Here is a 19,683-nt window from a genome sequence, read left to right as displayed (position 1 = left end):
TACATTAATTTGGTGTCCATCGATGAAACTAGTGATCTACGAAATTTGTCTTGCGACGTTTCCGCTGGTTACCACTATTATGAGGACTCGGGCAAAGTAACGAGTCAGCAGATTTTCAGCCACCCAATTAACTCAACAAGCTCCACGTTCCTCTTGGTCCTGTGACCCGCGTCGAGAAAGTAAGATGTGACAAAACAGCATCTTGGTCCTGTGACCCGCGTTGAGAAAGTAAGATGTGACAAAACAGCATCAATATTGCTTGTCCGTCATAGTTTTCTGCTTAACAGAATTAGCAAAGAATTCTCTCGGTCCTCAAGGCTGACCACTCGTCCTCAATTAACCAATCAGGGCACTGCCTGAGTTGCAAAAAGTGGTGAATGGATCTTGTTAAAACATGGGCCCGCTTTGTGAACGCGGAATTGCCTGACATGCGTCACATTGAGCTCATAAATTCCCGTCAGTGTGACACGGACATCGTTGGAATCCGTTTTGGAGTGGATCGAAAACAATATGGAGTGTTTGCTTTGGAAGGTTTCAAACTTCATGTTTGGGGGAACGTTTGAAGTCTGTCAGTATGGTCCATCATCTGGAACTAAATCACATTCCCTCGTATGGTATTTGGTATAATGCGTCATGAGGACTTTAGTTGCTATGACGACGTGAAGTTGACAATGTGTTGAAATAAAGACTCTTACTGCAAAGTGGGCCACAGAGATGCAGCTAATCGAGCTGAATGTGACCATTAAGTCAGCAAAGGTGCGATGATCTGATGTCTCTCAAAGATTATTCTGAAAGAGTATCTTATGGTTTTAGTACTTGTGATTGTCAGCCGAGAAACTTAAGCATATTGGGGCTAAATAAATATACCTTTTCCCCACACCCCTCACCATATGATAATCGGACCTTTGTTGACTTTGAAAAGCTTAAATTCAGCACGATGACTAGTCAAATTTAACGTCTCTCTCGCAAAGATGTAAGAAATAATAAATGTTTCTCATTACTTTGAAATTTAAATATGATAAAATGACTCCATTTATCTTGTTTGAGTTAACCTCCAGCTACAATACTGAGCTTCTATTGTTGACAAAAACTAAGGGGAAACACTGACACCAAGTGGACAAATGTAAAAGCACACTACACTGGTGAGCACGTCTGCCTCACAGTTCAAAGGTGCATGCTTCGATTCCGCCTTCCTGCGTGGAGTTTGCTCTTCTCCCCTTGCCTGCTTGGGTTTCCATTCCTAAAACATGCATGGCAGGTTGATTGGACACTTGGCTGACAAAACAGTTCGGGTGTACCCCACCCACTGCCGGAGGGCACGCCCGCAACCCTCGTGATGGATGCATGCACGGATGGCATTACAGTACATATCGCCACCTTCTGGTCAAAAGGAGAAATTATATCGGCGACAACTTCCGGAATGTTAAACAAATGCCAATTTACTTATTTCAATGTGTGCCTCGCGCTATAGTCGATTTTCGTTTAACAATTTAAAGTTGAAAATCAAACTGTGTTTAGCATTTTCCTTACTCCTTCCAAACAACAAACCAAAACATCAACTCCGATCTAAATTTAGACACTTTGACCGAGCAGGATTATAACGTCGTTCGGCCCATATTTGGAATATCCGCCGGTAGCGAGGGGTTACATAAACCAACGTCTAAAATATTAATAAAAAAAAATTCAGAGGACTCAGGCTGCCTGTGTATTTTTGGGATTAAAATCGTGGTATTTTTTTTAAATAAAATATAATTAAAAAAAAAAGCTTTTGTTTATAGTAGTCTTGCGCGTGGAGAGTGTGTGTTCGTTTGTGGGGCGGGCGGGCCGCCCAACCGGTCCCGCCGGCCGTTTCAGTCAGTGAATGGAGCGCGCCCAGGTGGAACAACAGGTAGCGAGCTTCGCCAACTTGAGACGTCCCGGTTTTTCCTTCCACCCCCCTTCTTCTTTGTCTTTTCTTCTTTTTTGGAAGCAGAAGCACTTTAACTCGCGTGAGAAACGTGCGGCAATGAGCAGCCGAACAGCCGCGACGACAACCACAACGACGCCGCTCGTGTTGTGGCTTGGTGCTTGTTTCTGACGGGCTTGTCCCACTTTGGCTAATTGGGACGATTTTTTTGAGGGGGGGGCAAAATCCGGTTGGAGTGGACGAGGGCATGTTACGTGCAAGGTAAGGCTTTTAATTTTTTTATTTAGATTTTTTTGGGCGGCTGCGGGAGCTAAAAGCGGACTGCATATGCATCAGGTGTCTTAATATACTTAAGAGTGTGACGTATTTTTGTGTGTTTGTTTATATGAATGCTTGTAAGGGTATCTATTCTTTTAATTTATTTTTAAGTAAATGTATTAATATTTTATTATGACTTTTGACATGAATTAGTTGTTGCTTTATTTATTTACGTCTTTGGGTGTACACATTTATTATATTTGCTAATATATTTAGGGATTATTCAATATTCATTTAATTTGTGTAGTTCTAGTTAATAGATTTTAAAAAGTTGGCGTTATTTATATTTTTGCATTTAGATTTTTATATGTATTATTGCCTTTATTTTTCATGTTTATAGTTTTTACTCTTTTGTATTCATTATTCACATTGATTTCTTCATTATGTATATATATATTTTTTTTTATTAATTTATGTATCTAATTTTTGTATTGTTTATGAATTCATTTTGGAATAATTTAAAATGTTTTATTTTTTGCCTTTTTTTAAATGTGCCTTTTTTAATTCATGATTTGTTATAGTATTTGTTAAAATATTTTTAAATCAATTGTTTATACATTAATATTTTGCGTAAGTATTTTTTGTTCTGACTTCCAACAAATCCAGCCCGACTGTCTTGTGTTGTGTTTTTACATGATTGCATAATGCAAGACAAGCGGCGGCAAGAGCATTATCTTGCCTTTGCCGGCGCAATAACAGCGCCTCCAGCCTATTCTTATGTAACTTGCTGCTCATATTCTTCCGCTAAAAATAAAGAGCGTAGTGTGATGTTTGCCGGAGGTACTCCAACGTGATTCAAAACAAAGTAACGTGTGTCCTCAACACTGAAAAAAGTAACTGAATTACTTTACTGATTATTTGCAATCAAAAGTCTCAAGATCTAAGTCATTTTTCATTCTTCTTCAGCTGATTTGAGATCAGTTCCCCAAAGAGTCACCCCGAAGGCGGTGATGGAGGTTCTCCGCAAGTCGTCGGCGTTCGCCGCCGAGGTCCTGGAGGTGTTTGACCGATCCCTGAGCGACAAGCAGATGGTGTCGCAGGCCAAGGCCTTGTGCCGGGACTTCATCCTGTCCCGACTCAACCAGAACGGGCTGACGTGGTCTAAAAGCGAGCTCAACCTATCGCCCAGCGGCGCCGCCTTGGCCGAAGTCTCCTTTGTGCTCCTCTGTCTCGGTAAGACCGCGCGACGCCCCGGGACAATCTCGCGAGCAAACGTTGCAAAATGGCCACTGTGTCACATTCCAGTGCTTATCTCAGATGGGAAGAGAGAGAGTTTGACAAGTTAGTTCCTCAAACGGCGTATCAACGATGCCTCAAGTAGAGGAGTCGGAATCCTGTAAAAAGAAATCAAGAAAATGTTTTCACTTGAAAATTGATGACTTTATTCTCGTTATATTCGGACTTTAAACTTCAAAATTTCATCTTGAAGATACGTGACCATTTTTTTGGGGGGAAATTTGAAGCCTTAAAAGATATAGATTTAAAATATTGTGACTTAGCGAGATATTTTTAAAACTATATTTTGAAAATATAACACTTAAAAAAAATATTTTGGACTCCCACCGAATAGGGAATTTTTTTTTTTTTGGTATCTTTGGCTGGTATCGATAGCAGCCAAGAGTACCCAATATTTTAAAATAAGTCTTATATCAGCCTGATATGATACCTGCCTGGTATCACCATCCCGACTAAAAATTTTATCTAAAAAAAAAAAAAAAACACTTTCGTAATAATTGCACTTTAATTTCAAATGCGTAAAAAAAAAATCTTAAATGACTTTTTCTGCCTGATTTTTAACATAAACAGCTTTAATTACTTTTCTTGTAATGTCTCTACTTTAATCTGAAATAATAATTTTTTTTCTTGGCAAGCACAACCTTAGCGACGTGAATGCAATTTTCTGGCTTTTTTTTTTTTTTTTTGCAATGCAGCTGATCTTTTGTGCATGTTACCTAGGTGACGAGCTGGAGCGCATCCTTCCCAGCCTTTACAGGAATGTGGCCCGCCAGCTCAACATTTCCGTTGCCATGGAGACCATGGTTTCCGACGCCTTCATCGGAGTCGCCACAGAGATCTTCTCCACTGGTACAACAGCACGCCGTCGTCGACACTTTTGCATGGCAACTTTTCTTCTTTTCATTTTAAAATACAATTTTACAAAAGTATAGATTTTTTTTAAATCTAAACTTTTTAATCTAAAACTTTATTCTTGTATTATGACTTTAATATTGAAAATGTCATTTTCTTTCCTCTTGAAAATATACACAAATATGCAACTTAAATTATTGTTCTATTTTGAGTTTCCTCTTAAAAAAATATAATTTAACAAAAGAAATGCTGAAAATGCGAACTTCAATTCGTAAATCTTTTTTTCTTCTCATATTACTGACTTTATTATATTAATTTTTCAACTTGACTCTTGAAAGAATTTGACCTTTTACCTAAATAAATATCCAGATTTATTTATTTCAAAAAATTTGCCTTAAGAACATTTTTTCTTGAGGGGGAAAAAAGAAAAAGAAATAACAAATCGAAATATATGACCTTAATCTCGAAAATATCTAACTTATTTTTTTTTTATTACCTTAGTCTTGCGTGGCTCATTTTGTGGCCTCAATAAAATGAAAAGTAATGGATTAAAAAGTATTTTGTGTTCTTGCTTCGAGAGCGCACGTCTTGTCTTGACGTGACGTGACGAGCCCAACCCAACCCACATCGGACGCATTGACTGCCTTCCAGCGCTGGCCTCAAAAATGCGCTTTTTGAAAAGGCCGCACCCCTTTAAGTGTCACGTCACCTCATCGACATTGACAAAACTCGACAAAGCTCATTACATGCAAAAAGTGGGAGTTGTTTGTTCCTCGAGATTAATGTCGCACGTTTTTAAAACTGAAATTATAATATAATGACAATAAGACATTGTTTTTTAGAAAACTGTATTTTTGGAGGGGGAAAAAAGTTGTATTTTCGAGACTAAGCCATCATTTTTCATAAAATAGAGTTGGGTGTTTTCCCCCCCAAAAAATTATAAAAATAAAAAATCTTCGAAAAGCGAAGTCATACTATTAAAAGAATGAATTTTCTTCTTGTCAAGATCAAAGCCGGTCATGAATTTTAGAGGTAAAATTTCAGATGATAAATCATATCTTTACGAGAAAAAAGTGAGATTTATTTTTTCCACCCCAAAAAAAATATCAGGAAATTAACATTTTATATAGGCCTAAAATTGTATTTCATTTTTAGGCAATTATAAAAACATGCGGATGACCTCATTTATGTTGTAAATTTACTCTTGTAAAATTGTGACTTAAATCCAGTTGTTACTTTTTCCCGTTGAGTGCGCCAAATGCTCCTTTTCGTCATAAAACTTTTTTTTTTTGTTCTTGTTCTATTTTTGTCACACTCAACCATCGCATCCAACCTTAATTGAACAGGTTATAAAACCGCACACGATATTGCTTATTTCATTTCGTGTTCCGTTTCAGTCCGGTGTGTTGACTTTGTCCGCTTGCCAGGAAAGTTCTTAAATACATCTGCGCTGCTTTTTTGCCCTTTTTGGGAGGTGAGCGCAGAGATGTGCACATTTGGGTACGGATGGGATTCCTCCAGCAAACTTTGTGAACTTCTGAGAGCCTTTGAGATGTGGATAAAAATAGGAGAAAAAAACCCCAAAACACCCGACTCATACTCTTGATTTGCTCTGGCTTAGTTTCGTAACATTTTTTCTTGCTTGTCATGAGTTTGAGCTCCACAGAAGCACGACAGTGTTCTCTAAAGTCGATTGATTCGTTTTGCTCGCTGCGAAAAGTACCCCAGCTACTCGTGTTACTGGCATGCCTGTAAAGACGACCCTCAATTTAGATCGTATTCAAGGATGAAAGAAAGCTACGAGAACAGTCTTAGAATTCAAATTAGGGTAAAAAAAAAACAGTATTCTTGTCAATAAGCAAGTGGAGTCTATTCCAAATGTTTCTGTTATCTCTTTTCCGCCAAGCTGGCTTTATCCCCCGACAATGTCGTCTCTATTCTCGGCCGGCTTCAGTGAGCTCTGACACTTTCCTTGGACGCTTATCTCGTTTAAGCTCGCCTCGCCTCGCCTCGCCTTGGGCTCGGAGCGCCGTTGTGGGTAAGCGTCAGGAGATGATGATGCAAGCGCGCTCTGAAGAAGGAGGTTAATGTCATTAAGTGCTGTCGTTGGTCTCTGTGGCTGCTGACAATAAGAAGCCGACGGCGTCTACGAATACGACCGTGTTCACTTTTTCTCGATGCAAATTTTAGAATCGGCTCAGTTTTCTAAGCCATATTTTGCTCACGTCAATTTAAAAGGAATGTCTTATCAGCTCCGCTGTATGGCCACGTTGTACAGTTTAATTACTAGACCAAAGTCCAATGTGGGCTGTTTTTTTTTTTTTTTTTTTTAAAACGTCAAACTAACGCGCTTGGATTGCACTCCGTGGCGACCGAAACGGTCATCGGACGCTTGGTTAGATACTCAAGTACACTTTAAGGCGATCCAGATTCCAGGAGGGAAACAAAATTAGCCTTAAAAAAATCAAAATGTCAATTATAATCTATAAAAATAAAGTTTTTATATTACTGTGGGTTACTGACCCAGATGCGTGATTTGCGTGTATCAAATCATGAATCACAAACTGTTAAATTCCTAACGTTATATTTAATAATTTCTGCATATTTTGATATAATAAAATTACGAGTCATAACACTTCAAGGAACAGATATTTGGCTAACAGGTTGGCAGTTAACAGAAAAATACGTCTAGGCATATCTTCTTTATCATCTGCGAAGAACTACTGAGTGACTGTCTCCATGTATAGCCAACTGTGTATCATACTGCCCCCTAGTGGCTAAGGCCTACACAGCAGAAGGGGCGGCAAACTCTCTAATGAATTGAAGAAGGTAAAAAAAAAATTCCGTTGTCATTTCCTTTTGCATTTTATGGAGAACAACATTATCATTGTGAGATGCAACAGACAGTAAGGCGTGTTTTTGGCACTGCAGGCATCACGTGGGGCAAAGTGGCATCCATGTACGCGGTGGCCGGCGCCCTGGCCGTGGACTGCGTGCGGCAAGGACACGCCGGCACGGTTCATGTCATCGTGGACAGCCTGGGCCAGTTCGTCCGCAAGTATCTGGCTCAGTGGCTCAAGAGACGCGGAGGTTGGGTGAGTCTTGCTAAATCACCCCGTAATTGTCAGTGCGTCAGTCAAAAGTCCGTTGATCCAGCAGTCGATCCGTTTCACAGACACTTATGTGTCAAACTATTTGACTGGTGGCTGCTTGGAGCTGCTTTAACTCCTTAAACGCCAAAAGGTTTTCATTCAAAGTTTATCTTCATTAGAATACAGCTCTGAATTATGGTCAAGGGGAAATAAAATCCAATGTGCACGACAACTCTGGTTTACAAGTACTGCAAAAAAAAAAAAAATAAATCTGCTTCCTCTTCATCTTTTTGTTTCGTGGGCGGATTACAGCTCTTTGTTGCATACCGCCCCCTACTGTACAGGAGGTGCAAAAACATTTCCATATAAAGTTGATTCCCTGCAATCATACACACAGTCTTAAATATATAAATAATTTGCTAAGATTTAACAGAAAACCACAACCATAATGGTTTGTATTTTTTTTTTTGTGTCAATTTTTGTTGTCAAAGCAAAGTGAAGTGGCCTCCTTTTACCTTTTACTGTTAGGATGGTAATATAGAGACAAACCGCATGATGCAGTTTGTATCATGCAAGTGAAATGGTATCGGCGTCGTAGTGTTGCCGCATATTTACGAGTATGAGACGCACCCCATTTTGTCGTCTTGCATTCCGAATCTAAATTACCAAATCGGAACTACCAAATTGATTTTCCTAAAGGTTCTCAACCAATTCCCCCCGCAGGCGGAACTGACCAACTGTGTGGTTAAAAAGGACCTCTTCCCCGAACACCGTTGGCTCTCCTCCGCCCTGGATTCCCTGCGATACTTCCTCACGTCCATGTACGTTTACATCATGAAGGAAGCGTGACCACCGTCCGACACGAAAAGACAATCGCGGGGGGGGGACCCGTCACACGCCCACCTCGGGCCTGCCAGGCCAAGATGGGCGTGCTGCTCGCTGGCCATGGACAAATGTTTGCTCAGCATGGTTCTCTTTTGTCACATGATTTTGGGTTGGGCTTCATTCAGAGTCTAATCGCAAGACGGTGCAGGTAAGATGGGAGTGTGGGGGGGGGCATTGGGGGGTGAGAATTGCAATATTACAACCCCCACCAATTCTGGCAATGCAAACATTTTGAGTCCTTTTTGATTAAAAGTGCGGATTTCACATTCACCGCCAACGCTGGGTTGCTTATTTTAGGGTCGAAGAGGACTTCACACAGACACACACACACACACACACAAAAAGGTGTTTTCCTTGACTTTTTAACGTGTACATAGATTATTTATGATTTTATTTTTGAAATGATTAAAGCCATTGCAGTATCAAGGAAAAACGGGTGCAAGAGAATCTCTTCTGAATGCTTTCGTGACGTGCCTGTTTTTTTTTTCTTTTGGCTCTTCGAAAACGTTAATCTACGTTTTTCTGCAATAAATGACAAAATCGTTCAATTATGCATTGTTTATTTTCCTATTTATTCTTACTAAAAATGAGACGGGGAAGCAAAAATGAAAGGATTATGCCTTTGCTGAGGTTAAAACAACAATAAGACTGAAAAAGCGCTTTTGATGGCAAAATAATTTACAGCTGAAAATATACAAACACCTAGCAAAAAAATTTACATTTATTAGTGCGACTTAAACTTTGCTGTAAATTTTCACAAAAACTCCCAAGCCAACAAACAGACATTATTTCCTTTAAATATGATGTAACACAAACCACCACCAAAAAAACCCCCACAAATCTATCATCGGAACTTCCTCTGAATCATTTTGCTTCAAGACGAGCGGACGTAAGTGATGCGCAAGTGCTCCACTAGTGGCTGTGTGTCTGTTGCCATGGAAACCCGTTGCTCCAGCTTCCCATCCACGCGTAGCTGAAACACTCGCGAAATCTGTTAGAAACAAAGACAATTGGCCAGCTGTGTCACTGATACAAAAGCGTAAACTATGAGAGTGCGAATGTATCGGGCTACTACCTCCTTTACGTGAGGCTCCTTGGCGAAGGAGATTCTGGCGATGGCGTGGCTGCGCAGGTTCAGCTGCTGGCCCGTGAGCTCACCCTCCTCAATCTCCACCACACCTGCCCAGAACGCAGACATTTTGTTTGTTTCACAGTGAAATGTACTGGAAAACAAATGCATTTTGTGTCTCCAACCGAATCACCTTCGGAAAGTCTGCTAGCTTCATGCTAGCACATAATAGGAAACGTCATAGACAAGCTAACAAAACTAGCATCAATGTTGCAAGACTTATAAAACTTTTCATCAACTTGAAGAATTGAACACAAACATCTTACTACAGTCTGTTCTTTTTTTGATTTTGAATGTGGACATGGGATGTGGTCGCCCTTAAGTGCAGTGGTGGATCTAATTTAACGGGATTCAGGGCCGAGGCCACCCCAAAAATCGTGAAAAGCCTAAACTTTTTCACTCCATCGTTTTTTTCAAAATACCGAGAACATAAACAATACGAATTGCTTGTTTGATTGTTTTTTGTGCGGTTGTATCCCCCCCCCCCCTGTCTTACTTTGTCAAACCTTAGAGTCCTTTATATACCGTGGCACGGTATTATACCGCCCCCTGGTGGTCAAGAAGCGCATTGTAAGATAAAATAAACAAGGTACCTACCCGAGTTCTGCGCCACAATAAAAGCCACTTTGTTGGTTCCTGGCTGGATCCGGATGAACCCGCACTCTCGATGCAGAGGCTTCTTGGAGTCTGCATGGAAGGCGTTGAACCTAAAAACCAGCAAAGGAGAAATGAAAGAAGTCAACGTTGAATGGGTCCACCTCGTAATTCTGGAAGTGGCCGTTGGAGAACCCACGAGAAGTTGACGACGGGCTGCCCGACGTGGCTGAAGTTAAGCGTCTCCAAGTAGCGGAAAGGTTTGATGGTGGGAAAGCAGCCCTCCCCTGGTTCGTCAGACTGCCAGGTGCCCAGTAGCCAGTCCAGAGGCAGGATGGCGGGGTTCATCTCTGCTAAATATAAACAATGAAACACAGCAACAGATTCAAATTTCCCCATTGTGGGACTAATAAAGGACATCTTTATCTTTATTGAGAGAAATTAAATAAGCATGTTAGTCACACAGTCAATTATATATATATAGTATATATATATATATATATTTGTTTTTTTTTGTGTGTATTTGTGGCAGCTAAAAATAAGGACGCTTTATTTATTTTTTCAATAGAAGTAATAAAGTAAAAATAATTCAACTGTTGAGTAATTTTTTGTTGAATCAGCTGGAATATTTCCTCCCTTCGACAAAAATGAGCACATAATGTATGTATTAAAACGGCATAAATAAGAGCCCGCTCTACAGAGACTCGAAGCAATGCTTCATTTCTCCAGCAGATGGCGTCGTCCGGCACCGGCCCAATCACGAGATTCCGCCCCACCGAAGAAGGATTGTGGCCAGGTTGTGGTGACCTGACAGACGAGGTGACGCTTGTTATTTAACCAACGCAATTTCCACCCTAAAAAACGAAACCGAACGACGCCGAACACATTTAAAATAAGATCTCAGTTAGCTCAAGCGTGTGAGGCAAACCTAAATTTGCCTCATGGGGGACGCTACTTAGAATGCCGGACTTTTCTAAGCAACTCACTTCCTCTGCATCGCCAACTCAGGTTGGGCTTTCACGACTAAACACGAACGTAAAGTCACTTTCACCCGTTTAATACCTTGTAGGCACATAAATGATTCGTCATAAATCAGGGCCCCCCTCGGTGAAATTGTGACCACTCGTCTACATTTTTGTTTCGTATCATTGCATTTATAACAAAGAGTTAAACGTCCTACCTGATTGATGTACAGGACAAGCCATTATTTGAATAAATTTTACTCAGTTAAGAGTGAAATAAACCTAGCAACTGCAAACAAGAATTTAACAGCGACCGTGCTGTTGTCCTCACCAACGCCTGCTTTCCCAGGGCATTATGGGAAATGTAGTTTGATCTGTATTTTATTCTCAGATCTCTTAATTTAATGTACTCCTGAGCATTGTTGGCGATTTATTTTGCTATACAGCACTTTTTAAAGAATACATTTTGAAATCTGCTCATGTAATTCAGAAGTAAAGAGATCCGTTGCTAATATTTCTTGAAAAGAACAGACAAAACAGCCTAAAGGGACAGATATTAATTAATTGAGGATGTGTGTCGATGCTTCTGAAGTGTTTGGGTAAATTAAAAAAAAAAAAAGAGAGATGTTTGGTCTTCATATGAAAATTAGCAACCTGTTTCTGCAGTGTCTTCAATAATTTATTGCTTTTTATCACACAATGATGCCACAAGTTGACAAATCAATCCACATTTATTGACAGCTATCAGTGCATTTTGCATAGACCATGTGGTGTCTATTTGTCGCTCATTTCAAAAGAACTACTCAAAACAAAAAAAGAAACCCAAGTTGATGTTTTTGCAACCCATCTGCAATCAAAAGGACATCATTTTAATGTGCAATCCTTGCTTCTTTTCCTTCCTTCGTGGTCATTTTTTTTTTTTTGTGGGAATGTTCTCCTTTTTAAGCCTTGCTCTTTTTACAGTTTTTCAGCGCGTCCGCCAAGGCGTGCAGCGCCATGTCGGCGTTGCTCTTTTCACAGTTGTATCCCATCAGTCCAATCCGCATCACCTAAAGGAAAGAAAGTCGCGTTGAACTATCGTTAATAACAACACTAACGACGCGAGAGTTTCTTTAACCGATCAGATTTCAACTTTGCCTCACAGGGCCATCTCGGGTCGACCTAAGTACCAAATGAGAGTCCTGCTCCAAACGCATTTCAAATGTTGCTCACCATGCCGATGGAGGGGCCCAGGCCTCCGGTCATCTCCATCTGGTGATTCTTCATCATATACATCAGCAGCTCCCTCCAGTCGTAGCCGTCGGGGATGGCGATGGTGGTCACGGAGGGAAGTCTCAAATCCTGCCGCGCATTTCACAAAATCAACACGGAGGAAGGTGATAAATAATGCCACAAAATAATAATTTTAAAAAAATCCCGTTTTGCCTTCTTCTTCTTATTCTATGCAGGTTCTTTATTTTGGTTGCTTGCCTCACCTTGTCTGGAATGAAAAGTTTGAGTCCCAAGTCTTCAAGTCCTCTGTACAGGTAGGCCGCCACCTCCTTGTGTTTCCTCCAAGACTCCTCCAGACCCTAGAGGGCGACCAAGAGAAATCATTGACAAAAATTGTCACAAGAGGCCTCAACCTCAACTTAGTTCGAATTTCAAAAGAATTCTCATCTAAAATAATGGAAATTGAATTCATTTCTTTACCATTATGAAACCTTCATTAATTGGACTTTGCGGACTATTTTTCTCATTCTTGTAAAACGAGGATTCAGGTATCGGAATACAATTTCAAATTAGGGTTTGAAAATCAAGTGTTAAGGTTCAATGATGCACTTTTTTTTGAGTTTTCAATCAAGGTCAGTGTTTCAAATTAAGATTAGGGTATCAAATTAGGGTTGTGGGCTCAAACTTGTGGTTTAAGACATGTTTAAACTAACTGCAGTGTTCCGTTCCAAAGGTGTAACCCAAAATTTTTGTTTTACACTACAGTTGAATTTTTAAATTCTGCCTTCAAACCAAGTCTAAGGTTTGTAGCAGTTCAACTCGTTTCCCGGGTGTTACTCCCTTCAGTCTGCTCTTTCGCAGTGTAAAATGCATTCTCGATAGGCTTTAAGTCTGGAGACAGATTTGGCCCGACAGTTTAGCCATTTTCAATGTTTTTTTTTTTTTATTTGTTTGGGGCTTAGTTTATGGCAACAACATTACTCCAATTTCTAACCGCAATCTTTGTAAGTAGTACTGTGATAAGTTTTATGTTTACCCTCTCAGCTAGAATAGCCAGACTCTCTCTCAAGGCGAAGAAACCCGACACCGGACCGGTGTGGTGGTACCTAAAAATAAAAAATGATTATTTGTAAGCTCATTGAAGAAATACATTTGTAGCCAAACGTCTGCGAGTAATGCAAAAGTGTTCTTACATTCTGGCTGCTTTGCCGTCGCATCCCCAGTAGTTGGACAAGTGCGTCATGTCAAAAAGATATGAGACTGGTTTCGTTTTCCTGTTAAACATCTTGTGGCTGTGCCGGGTTGAAAACGGAGTGAGTTTACGTCCACACCACCGACAGTTTTTGGTGTAAGTCCTTTCTTACCATGCTCTGTCATTAAAAGAGATGGGAGCCGTACCAGGTGGTGCGTTCAGGGCCTTCTGAGAACCCGTGTACAGGATGTCAATGTCTAACCACATGACAAGGAGAAAAAATGTTATTTTTGTTCCAAAAGAATTTGCACAATTCTTGATATGTCTTCATCGTACTTTGTCGATCCATAAAAATGGGCGCAGCACCGAGTGATGCAACAGTGTCCACCAGGAAGAGGCAGCCGTGTCTAAAAAAAACGAGAACGCAGATCATGACGACTAAATAACAAAGTTGCCCAAATGCATTTGCGGAAATGGTGCACTAGAGGGCGCACTTTCTGCAGATGTCTCCAATGCCGTCGATTGGGTGGCACAGACCGGCTGATGACTCTCCGTGTGTGAGGAAGAAAAGCACCGGCTTGTGTTTCTCGATAGCCTGCAAACATGGTGGTGGATTATTGATGTGAGCTTTTTTTTTTAATTTTTTTATAATTACTTCACAGTGGTGCTTTGAGATACAAGTGAAGCGACTCAATTGGACTCATTTCTAAACAAGCAGCAGTTTAGGATATAGTGAACAATTTTTCAAAGAAGCCGTAACCTTTCTTTTCAATCTCAGTTTGCTGTCAAACTAAACACAAAACAAAGAGAATCGTCTATTTCTACTACCACATAGCTTTGACTTGGTAAAGTCGGACTATTATTGCTGCTTCTGGCTAGTGACGTGTCTCCATGTAGCCTATCTATTCCGAAAAGCCGTGTTATACTGCCCCCATGTGGCCAAAACGTGCACACCAGACGCAGACGCGCAGTGTCCTGTGAAAAATGTGGCAAAAACTGTTTCATTCTTTACATTCATTCCTTTCTTTGTTTACCGTCCATTAATGACATTTCCACTCATATCAATTTGATTGTTTTGTGTTGCAAACGTGATCACGGAACAAATTGAAATCCTATCTCAAAGCACCACTGAACTGGTCAAAATGTTTCAGTCACTTCATTATTCTTACCTGTTCAATCTCTTTATTGCTGAAATAATTCCCTGGGGTTTTCTCCAGTTTATGTACATTAGCGCCTACGAATTAAAAAAAGAAAGACAGTTCAGTGACTAAGCCAAATGCCAAGTGCCATATTAATTAGAGTGAAATTGTTGGACGTTGTCGTAAATGCGAACGTAAAACTACGTGCCCATTCTCTCTGCAATTTCCGCAACGCGCTCCCCCCAGATCCCGTTGACGGCGACGACGACGCTCTCCCCGGGCTCCACGGTGTTAAATACGGCGCACTCCATCGCAGCGTGGCCCGAGCCGCTCATGGATAGCGTCATGTTGTTCTCGGTCTGAAAGGCGTACTGGATCCCCTTTTTTATGTCGTTCATGATCTAACAGGAGAACAAGCAGATAAACACCAAGGTAAGACATTTACGCTCGAATTGGAACGCTCACAAATGATACATTTAATTCATGGCTCCCTCTAGTGGTATGCGAAAGAATCACTTATATTGGATGTATAGATATTTTATTTACTTATTTATTTTAGTCCGTTTCGGTCACCATTAATTGTTGATTAGGCTTAATTAACCGTTGCACATAATACTTAAAACCTTTCAGTGAGTCAATTTGACTCGCAACATCAGGTGTGGTAATGAAGTCACATTTTAAAGGGGAAGTCTAGTGGCCTGTGGAAGAATCCCTGAATTGAATTTTCTATTTACAGCATTTAAACATTAAATGCAATCAAATGTATTTGAATGACGCATATAGCTGACCATGTTTATGAACTTTTTGGTCAAACTTTTGGGGAAAATACAGTACAGTATTTTTTTTTTTTACAGTGCCTTTTTTTTTGGGCTGGGGGGGGGGGTGACATTTCTGGTACAGCCCCCCAACTGCAGGTCACTTGGAATTATTTTCTAAGTGCAGTAAATTACATTTGCATTTAATCTTGATGACCTGTTTATTTTGAAACATTTAAGAACAGTCTTTAACTTTTTGGTGCATTTTTGTTTTGTGCAATCCATTTCATTTTCCTTTTTAATCGGGTTTTTCCTCTACTTTTCAAGTTCTGTAATTCACTTAGGTGTTTTTTTTTTCTCCTAGATTTAAACCCTGGGTTAATATTTACTTTGTGGATAATGTTACAATAATGCAAGTTTTTTTTTAACTTTTCAAGTGCAGTACATTTTTCTATTCCCTTCAGTTGTATTTAACTTTTAAGTACTGTTCAATACATTTGTATCTATTGGTGCTCTTTTTTTTTTAATTGTATTGACTTTAATGTTGAAACTATGCAAAAGTTTACGGTGGCTTAATACAATACACAAGGTTAGTTGCAAAATATAAAATTTTTAATGAACACTTAAACTTGCCGGCTGCTACATTATGGCAGCTAAGTATTTTTGGAGATGGTTTTTAGTGTAAAAAATTGGAGTCGCACCCCTGTATAGAATCCATGTCCATCAATCTAGATCCAAATATCAATCCAGTCAAATAAAAATTACAAAGTACAAGTCATTGCACATTTAGTAACAAAAAAAGCAAGCCCTTCTTTTTTTTTTTTTTAAAGTCGGATTAAAAATGCCAAACATGTGCCTTACCTCATACATTTCTGGATGCAGGTGACCAATTATGGGCTTGGCCCCCGCAGCGAGGACCCGCGGGGGGACATTGGAGGGACCCGGTCCGAACAAGTAGCGCAGAGGCGCCTCGAGTGGCCGCAGCATGCACGCGGGCGGGGGGATGGTGACGGATGACACGGAGCGCTGCGCCAGCGGAACGTTGAGGGCCGCGGCCGCCTGCTGGGCGAGGAGCCCGCTCCGCCGGCTGAACAGAGTCCGCTGCATCATGACTGTGGTGTCCCGAGAAGCCTGCAAACCAGGGTGAGACTGAAGCTGAGCTCTGAGCCTCGTGTGCGTTTTGACCAAAGGTTTTGAAAGACTGCAGGTCTTTGACCTATTGGGCATGGGGCGGCGTGCGTCATTGGATGGAAGAGTTGAGAGTGGAGGGCACTTACACGGGATATTGACTCGTATTTGTTGCACTTTTGATAGAGGGCACTATGTCAACATATAGGCCAACTACTTTGCCTTATTCTGCTCTAGTAACTAATTTATCAGCATTTTTTTAACAACATGTCATCAGGTAAATACACAAAAAAGTAGACAAAACAAACAAGAAACTTCCTTTGCTCTGACATCATGGACTTGCGCAATATCGGGAACCACTCTGAAATCCACAGATGGAACACGCTGATTAACTTTATAGTGGCTAAGTAGCCCAGGTTTCAAAACAAAAAAACCCAAAAGTATGCGTGTGCATATGTATATATTAGTGCTTTCATGTGATGACATTTTTTAACTAATTAATCACAAAAAATTCCATGATTAATTGCGATTAATTGCATTTTTCAACAACTATTATTGAATGCAAAAATCACCAAATATGAAGTATATTTAATTCAAAGACTGTTCTAATAGTTTTCTTTGATTCTTGAATATAATCTAAAAGGAGACATCTTTACAGTAATTTTTATATTTAATATTTATTAATATTAACAATTTAATTTGGACAGCCCTAATATAAATGTGTATATCTTTATATATATATTTTATTATTTTTTTTAATTATTCATTTATTTATTTATTAAAACTATCAAGAGGTATCCAAAGACTTTTGCACAGTGCTTCACATGATCCTAAATCAGCATGATGGTGGTTAAGTATTACAAAGTAAGCAAATGATTTCCTGAATGGGCTTTCCCATTTAAAAAAAAAAAAAAAAAAAGGTTACTCATTAACACACCCAAATGTTAATATACCTCAGCTGTTTTTCCAATTAACAGACTTTAAAAACCGCAGCTGTGTCTGTTTCACATTGTGAGGCAGCTCAGAAGTGGAAAGCATTTCGTTTGCCAATTCACCTCACAGTGCAGCAGCTTTGAACTGCTTCGGGTTAGATTACAGCTCCTGTTGAATTTTCTTTTTTTTTTTTTTGCCGTCTATCTGATCTGTTCCCGTCCGTCTCTTACTTGGAGTGACATTGGCTTTGGGGGAGAGGAGGCTCCTCTCCGGATAGCCAATCAGCGAATATGCAAACACACGCACACCCACAAACACACATGTGCACACTGATTATCAGCGCTTTCAAAACAATTGTTCAGTTTTACGCCCGCGTCGGCCTTTAAAATGTTACGCAATTCACGTTTAAACCCGTTAATTAAGCCACAATGCATTTGGTTTGGCGTGATTTTTATTTAATGGCCACACGAGAAGCAAAGACAAGCTCACAAACATTACTTTTTTTTTTTTCTTCTTTTTTTTTTTATTATTAAGAGTCAAAAAATCCCATTTCCTTGCTGCAATTAAATCCACTCAAATACTTTTTTTTCATTCTGCTGTTATGTCATGCGTTGCAGGCGATGTCCTTATCGCCGTCTGGCTTAGTAAATAATTAGACCCTTGGTAAATAAGTGGGACCCGTTGTTACCCCATAGCGTTCTGGCCTTTGCACTGGACACAAGACTTGAAATGTGGCCAAGCAGAGCAGGAAGGATGAGTACTCAGCTTGTAAATAACAGCACGCCAGTTATTGAATCATCCGTCATCGCTTGATCCAGTTCGCTCAGTTGATGTTTTTGTTTTCGGTCCCAAAGGGCTCCAAATGAGTGTGTGTCAATGTATGTGTGTGTGTGTGTGTGTGTGTGTGAGTCTCACACTCTCACGTAAAAGGGCGCATGAGGGGACATTGGTTGAGTTTTATTTATGCTTCAGTCTTGTTGTTTTGATTTGGAAATGATCTTGATAACGCAGATGAGCTGATAGCAAAGAACACAATTTTCCTTTCGAGGTTGAAGGACTTTTGGCCTCAGTTGGCTTAATGGCCTGTTGACAGCAACTGGAAGCGACGACAATAACATGTTAGAAATGAAAAAAAAAACGGGAAGAAACTAAATATTGTTTCATCGCACAGAAAAAAAAAAAGTTCCAGGCTCTGTCGTGCTCTTTAATAAAAGCTTTGACAGTCTTGCCTTGAGATACAAGTGCCATTTGACTGATTTGGTTCGCTTTGACTTATGAGCAAACATATATTTTTTTATTTATATTTTACATTTTTTAAATATTGTTTTCAATTGTCTTTTACAATGTAACAGTTGATACATATTCTATATATTATATAATAGAGTAATATAGTACAATGTAACGGAGTGCTATTTTTCTTCTCATTACACGTTTAATTTGCCAAAGAGTTCTAAAAAAAAAAAAATCTCAATAACTATTTTAAATAACTCAATTGCTCACCATTTCAATCAATATTGCAAAAAGGATGACAATGTTTCAAAAAAATAAAAGATTTTTGTTGTGAATTTGTGTCCAGCTGAGCTCAGCGGACAACAGCCAGAGGCTGCCGGTATCCGCCAAGATGACCTTCGCACTCTGAGAGTCTTCAACTTGGTAAACAGGGCCAAGGTCTTCGGGCAAACTTTAACATCTCTCCTGCCGCTTTTGCCAGCTTTGAGGCTGTGAAAGATTAAATAAATCCGATTTCAACACGAGGTAACGCGTTGAATGTGAAGCTTCAACAATAGATGGCGCTCAACGAAAGTGGCCGGTCTTGTCAGAAACAAATCTCCCTTTTTGGAGTCCATATAAATAATTTCATTCGAATATTTTTGGAAGGTGTCCTTTTTTTCATTGTACTATGCCATCACATTAAACTAAACTATTTAAAAAAAAATGCATAACTAAATTTATATCTAAAATATTTAATATACAATTTGTCCTTGTTATAAAGAGTAACTTTTTGTAACTTGACAAAAAAAAAAATTGAAAATGAACAAATCATTTTGACAGTTTAACTCCATTTATGTCTTATCAGTGTTTTGTTAGAGCCAGACCTTATCATGAAAAGTAAATGTACAATAGATACCCACATGTATTGTTTTATTTTTGACATCGCTGCATATTTTCAAAGGCTTTTTGATTAATCGTTACCTTCTACACTCAGTACAATGACAATAAAAGGCATTCTGATTCTAATGTATAGACATGCTCTACGTATGTGCACTGTATATATGTATTGTAGGCAATGTTGAAGCTGAAGCGTAACAGAATTAACACGGTAACCACACACACGTGTGCGCAGGTATGT

The 19,683-nt window shown here is 39.6% G+C and overlaps 3 protein-coding genes across 5 annotated transcripts; 1 reads left to right on the top strand and 2 right to left on the bottom strand.

The window, feature by feature from the left end:
* Positions 1–1,678: 1,678 nt before the first annotated feature.
* Positions 1,679–8,841, top strand: LOC148326284 (bcl-2-related ovarian killer protein-like). Of its 2 annotated transcripts, none has more exons than XM_088311480.1 (5): positions 1,679–2,167; positions 3,131–3,397; positions 4,181–4,309; positions 7,244–7,407; positions 8,128–8,841. In XM_088311480.1, the coding sequence occupies exons 2-5, from the start codon at positions 3,175–3,177 to the stop codon at positions 8,251–8,253; spliced, it is 642 nt and encodes a 213-aa protein (XP_088167606.1). In that variant the 5' UTR covers positions 1,679–2,167; positions 3,131–3,174; the 3' UTR covers positions 8,254–8,841. The 2 variants fall into 2 exon arrangements, with proteins under 2 accessions (XP_088167606.1, XP_088167607.1); XM_088311481.1 differs by lacking the exon at positions 1,679–2,167 and adding an exon at positions 2,182–2,242.
* On the bottom strand, positions 8,502–11,326 carry thap4 (THAP domain containing 4). 2 transcript variants are annotated; one of them, XM_088311483.1, is made up of 5 exons: positions 11,193–11,326; positions 10,212–10,365; positions 10,016–10,125; positions 9,365–9,468; positions 8,502–9,280 (listed from the first exon to the last, which is right to left on the bottom strand). In XM_088311483.1, exons 1-5 carry the CDS (start codon positions 11,215–11,217, stop codon positions 9,164–9,166), a joined length of 510 nt encoding a protein of 169 aa, XP_088167609.1. In that variant the 5' UTR covers positions 11,218–11,326; the 3' UTR covers positions 8,502–9,163. The 2 variants fall into 2 exon arrangements, with proteins under 2 accessions (XP_088167609.1, XP_088167610.1); XM_088311484.1 differs by having other exon boundaries at positions 10,212–10,362; positions 11,193–11,324.
* Positions 11,327–11,686: 360 nt separating this feature from the next.
* agxtb (alanine--glyoxylate aminotransferase b) lies at positions 11,687–16,459 on the bottom strand. The gene is made up of 11 exons (XM_088311836.1): positions 16,134–16,459; positions 14,726–14,918; positions 14,548–14,612; positions 13,873–13,973; positions 13,715–13,785; positions 13,551–13,635; positions 13,380–13,478; positions 13,223–13,292; positions 12,450–12,545; positions 12,187–12,315; positions 11,687–12,023 (listed from the first exon to the last, which is right to left on the bottom strand). The coding sequence occupies exons 1-11, from the start codon at positions 16,380–16,382 to the stop codon at positions 11,916–11,918; spliced, it is 1,266 nt and encodes a 421-aa protein (XP_088167962.1). The 5' UTR covers positions 16,383–16,459; the 3' UTR covers positions 11,687–11,915.
* Between the last annotated feature and the right edge of the window lie 3,224 nt (positions 16,460–19,683).

Source organism: Idiotropiscis lumnitzeri, chromosome 12 (genome assembly GCF_059441095.1).
Source record: "Idiotropiscis lumnitzeri isolate Australia: NSW breed Sydney's pygmy pipehorse chromosome 12, RoL_Ilum_1.0, whole genome shotgun sequence".
Taxonomy (NCBI): Eukaryota; Metazoa; Chordata; class Actinopteri; order Syngnathiformes; family Syngnathidae; genus Idiotropiscis; species Idiotropiscis lumnitzeri.
Note: the sequence above shows the minus strand (reverse complement) of the source record. Positions and strands in the feature narration are given on the sequence as shown.